This window comes from Erpetoichthys calabaricus, chromosome 13 (assembly GCF_900747795.2).
Source record: "Erpetoichthys calabaricus chromosome 13, fErpCal1.3, whole genome shotgun sequence".
Taxonomy (NCBI): Eukaryota; Metazoa; Chordata; class Cladistia; order Polypteriformes; family Polypteridae; genus Erpetoichthys; species Erpetoichthys calabaricus.
In genome coordinates this window covers 109,781,152-109,786,204 of record NC_041406.2, presented here as the reverse complement: position 1 = coordinate 109,786,204, position 5,053 = coordinate 109,781,152, and the positions used below count along the sequence as shown (strand labels likewise).

Genomic DNA, 5,053 nt, shown 5'->3' with positions numbered 1-5,053 from the left:
AGTTAAAAAATATTGGCTAAGTAGCTCAGTATATTCTGCTTGATACTTTTTGTTTCAGGCAGCAAGATTGTGGCATGTATGATAAATGGTCAGCAAACCATCCAACATGTATCCATTGTCTCTCTAGTCTGTTATATTTTGTAATAATATAACACATTAGCACATTTATACATCACATTACATTTTAATTAGTCTTGGTAAAATAGTTATAAATTATCATATTTAAAAATTATTTCTTTTGTAGTGTTATATTTATAGATTAAACTTAATAGATGATTCTGGAGGCTGTGTGTAAAATAAATAATAAAAACTATTATTTATTTCAAAATGATTCAATGCAGCTTTAAGTTTTTTACAAGACTGAAAAAAAACAAATATATAAAATTAAATATCATGTAATAAATAATATACATAAAATCTACATTGGAGAAAAGACAAAATTGAACCAAGAAAAAACATTTCCTAAAACACATTAAGCTGAACTGTGATTTATTTGATTACTTAACAGAATCAACAGACTTCTTTGAAGACGGAGACATATCCAGGTTTCGACGTATGCCTTGTATGGCACACACACTTCAGCTTGCATTGAAAGATGCCATGAAACAATCAGGAGCCAGTTCTGCTGTTAACAAAGCCAGGAACCTTATTCATTCTGTCAGGAAATCTTCGGTAGCAAATGAGCAAATGATTAAAAGGTGTGACTTTAGCCTGTTTTATAATACTAACTGACTTGACAACAGGCTTGTCTTTATCTAAAAATCTGAGTTACAATATATTTATATTTATATATATATAGACCTATTTAATGTCCCTCACTTGCCCAGTTTGTGAATTCTGACCATAGACTTGTTGCTACTCTAAAAATCCAGCTTAGGTCCAGTAGATTACTACCTACTAGGAAAATGAAGCTGGACCTGGCCAGACTCCAAGATCAGGTTGTTTCTGACAAGTTTGCACACAGTTTGTGTGAGGACCTTATGGATTTGGGTGCAAATATATATATATATATTTAGTAAGTAATCCCATAGACAAATTGTTCTCAAACTCAATCCTGGGAACGCCATGTGACTGCAGGTTTTCATTACAGCCATGTTTTGTTTTTAATTGAACTCCTAGCCTAATTGAGCAGTTATTGTCCAGATTTGGTGTCCATATACAAATTATAAAACTAAATTTGGAAAAATGTTATTAGACTGCATCAGGCATTGGTACATAGTATGGTACACAGTAACAATTTAATTTCTTTTTATCTTGGTTTTTAAGAATTTTATCATTGTCATAATTTTTCATTTCCAGTTTTTCTGGTTATGTATTCCATTATTTACTATTGTTGGAAAAGCTGTGGCAGGCAGACAGCTTTTAGCATTCAACATTGTTTGCCCCAGTGTCTGCTTATTATCATGGTACAATTAAGGGATTAAACTAGACAGAAAAAGAACAAATTAATTGGAAAATCACAAAGAATTGACCATTTGTACTATAGAAAAAGCCAATATTTCTAAATATTTTATTTAAAAAAAAAAAAATCACACTTTAAAGCTTTTCTGAATATGAGAAGAGAAAATGAAGCCAGCTTATTAAATGAGATCAGTTACAGAGGTAAGATGACTCTTTGACTGTGAAACTGAACAAAACAAAATCCTGCAACCACAGTGGTGATAGATAAATAGATAGATACTTTATTAATCCTAAGGGGAAATTCACACCAATAGTGACTAATAATAATAATAATAATAATAATAATAGTGGCTTTGACCAAAATTATCATTTACTTATTCTATGATGCACTAGGAATAAGTGATTATTTTGTTTAAACTTCTTACCTTTTCATTACAATGACATTATTCTCTGTTTGTTTCTAAAGGTGTGGCCGAACACTGATTCGTGACTGCCCCACACGGTGGAACAGTACACTTGACATGCTGAAGCGACTTCTGGAAACTAAAGCTACACTTAATGAGGTTCTTGATGAACTCGGGATAGATACACTGTTGACCAGTGATTGGGCCAAGTTGGAAAACCAACTTAAAGTATTGGAGCCATTTGGCATGCACACAGATCAGCTTCAAACAGATAGCCAGTCTCTGTCAGAGGTGATACCTTCCCTGCTAAACCTGGAGGCACATCTCCAGTCAACTAGTGGAGAGAAAAATTTGGCACAAGCTCTTCTCAAGTGTTTGCGCCAACGTTTTACATGTCTGTTAGATCCCATTAGTGACTAATTTGATCCAGTCCCTGCAGCCGCATGTCTAATGGATCCAACTGTCTCTCTAACCCTACAGTCTCCTGAACTAATATCTTTGAAAAGAACAGCAGAGTTATTTGTAATGACCGAGGCAGCGAAACACAATCACACCATAGAAGCACAACAAGATGAGTCTACACAAACAGTAGCCGTTTCAGCAAACATTACAGTCCTTCAGAAATACAAGTACTTGGCTAATAAAATAAATAGCTTAAACCCTGAAAACCAGCCTAGGCCATCTGAAAGTGCTCCACTTGAAATGCAGAAATATCAGGAGGAGGTTAGGCAGGGGGATTTTACTGGAAATCCTCTTCAGTTCTGGCAAGCCAGGGTGGCTGTGTATCCTAAACTTAGCCCTGTGGCTTTGGACCTTGTGTGTGCCCCGGCCTCACAAGCATTTGTTGAACGCATATTTTCAGTTTGTGGACAGTTGTCATCTGGATTGCGAAACAGAATGACCATTTCTCTAGAGCACAGAGTTTTCTTGAAAATTAACAGAAAGATGTATAATTGAATCAGTCAGGCTGTTTTGTATCACTGTTATGGTGGGGCTTTAGTAAATTGTGCAAAGGAGAAAGAAGCATTTGTTGTTTCAATTATACCATTTAAATTAGGATTACTATTTTGCATGCAAAACTGCAGTGTGTTCCACAGTCAGTTCAAATTCAGTATCTGGGTTTATTTTTGTTTGTTTTTTAACAGGACATACCTATAGGTTTCTACTGACATTAAATAAATGTTATTTCCAAAATTATTAAGTCTACAGTTCTCTCATTGTGGCACAAAAATTAACCTCCACAAAATTGCTTTAACCATACTATAATTACTAAAACTAAAACTGAAACTAATATATATAAAAATAAAATAAAAATGACTTTGTAAAATAAAAACTAAACTAAAACTAAAAATATGGCATGAAGGCTAACTAAAACTAAATTAAAACTAAAATTAAGACCTGAAGTAATATAAAAATAAAAACTAGCAAAAAAAGTCAAAACTATAATAACTCTGGTGCGAGCACATAGTTGCGCCCACAATGTCCAATTCGTTTATGAATGTGTTGCAATATGAGAGAAGCAACATGTGAATGCTTGTGTAGAATTGCAGGATGTTTAGCTTCTTCGGGCATTGCAGCTTTGCAGAGTCTTCCTCCAACTCTCAGTATTCCATCTTGTATGATCGGATCAAGTTTATAGATTTGACTGTTCTTTTTAACACAAGTCTTTTTCTTTAAAGCCTTTAATTCTTCTGGAAATTCTTGCTGTTGGCTGAGGCGGATAAGCTCTGATTCGGCTTTAATTAAATCGTCTAGAGAAATTGGTTTTGTTTTTAAAGTCAGTTTATATTTTTTCATGTGCTTTGCAATGAGTGATTTTTGTTCTTCTGGATCACTTTTAGTCTGACTGACTTCTAATTGAAATGTTTTTCTTTCATTTCTTAAGTTCAGCATTAAGTCTTTAAACTTGAGAAACCAAGCCGTTGCTTTCTTCAAGCGATGCCAATCTGAAAAATAAGTGATTAGTTTGTTGATGGGCTCGGTTGCTTCCTCTATTTTTGTCATGTTAACTGCACAGGTTTTAACTTCTTGATCATCTTCAGTGAGTAAATTGTTCAGTTGATCTGGTCTTTTTGGCCACTCCCGTTCGGGCTTCAATAAGAAACTTGGACCTTGTGACCATGTGGTGCTTTTGAGAAAGTTTTCTATGCTTAGCCCTCTGGATGCTTGATCAGCCGGGTTAAGGGCAGATGTGACATACCTCCACTGTGAAGGCTGTGAATGATCTCTGATCACGGAGATTCTGTTGGCAACAAAGGTCTTGAACCAAGTGCTTTCATTTGAAATGTATTTTAGCACCGTGGTGCTATCAGTCCAAAATGTAGATTCTTCTAAGGGCATTTGAAGCTCACCTTTAAGCATTTTGTCCATTTTAACTGCCACAACAGCTGCAGTCAGCTCCAATCTTGGAATCGTGACCTGTTTCAATGGTGCAACTCTTGACTTGCCCATCAGGAATGAACAATGCCTTTTGCCCTCTTCGTTGGTTAAGACAAGGTAAGTGACAGTGCCATATCCATCTTCACTAGCATCTGCAAAATGGTGCATTTGTGCTGTCTTTATGGTTCCAAACCCGGTAGGTTTGAAGCATCTGTTCACTTTATAGTTTGTAAGTAACTGCAAATCATCCATCCATTTTTTCCATTTCTGAATGTGTTTGACTTCTACTTCTTCATCCCACCCAAAGGAAAAATTATAATAAGAAAAAATTTAGTTCTAAGCTTAATCTTGTTACATCTTAAATCGTTACTAGTCACTTATAATTTCTGAACCATTTCAAAGCGGTCAGAAAACTGTATGCTTATCCCATCTCTGAGTAGAAAATGGGTCTTTCAAGTCCCTGTTTACTGGGACCTGTTCTAAACACGACTGAGCTTATTAACTCACAGTTTCTCAGTTACAGTAAGAAGATTCTATATCTTGCTAACTTATGGGGGGAAAAGACTATACCATTGTCTATGACTATGGAAGGAATTATATTCTATTCAAATAAAGCAAACATTAATATGAGTTTAACTCAAAACTTTAACTTTCTAAAATTGGCTCTTACATTGCCTTTCAGACAATCTACAAACTTAATAAATATCATATGGTGAGCATAAAAGTTCTGATGGCTGCCTATTACATCTGACAATGTAAGAAACTCTTAGGAATGTAAAGTGGGATATGCCTGTCTGTCTGTATGTCTGTCCGCTATTCATGAGAGAACTACTTAATGGATTTAGATTGGGTTTTTTTCTATAGTATTG

The 5,053-nt window shown here is 35.0% G+C and overlaps 1 protein-coding gene across 1 annotated transcript; it reads left to right on the top strand.

Moving 5' to 3' along the window:
- The first annotated feature begins 412 nt into the window (after positions 1–412).
- On the top strand, positions 413–2,318 carry LOC114663797 (zinc finger BED domain-containing protein 4-like). Its single transcript, XM_028817718.2, has 2 exons — positions 413–698; positions 1,868–2,318. The coding sequence occupies exons 1-2, from the start codon at positions 556–558 to the stop codon at positions 2,223–2,225; spliced, it is 501 nt and encodes a 166-aa protein (XP_028673551.2). The 5' UTR covers positions 413–555; the 3' UTR covers positions 2,226–2,318.
- Positions 2,319–5,053: the final 2,735 nt, after the last annotated feature.

Coding starts and splice junctions, on each gene's coding strand:
- LOC114663797 (XM_028817718.2), top strand. CDS start 556: ATGCCTTGTATGGCACACACACTTCAGCTTGCATTGAAAGATGCCATG. Junction 699..1,867: donor AATGAGCAAATGATTAAAAG/GTGTGACTTTAG, acceptor TTGTTTCTAAAG/GTGTGGCCGAACACTGATTC.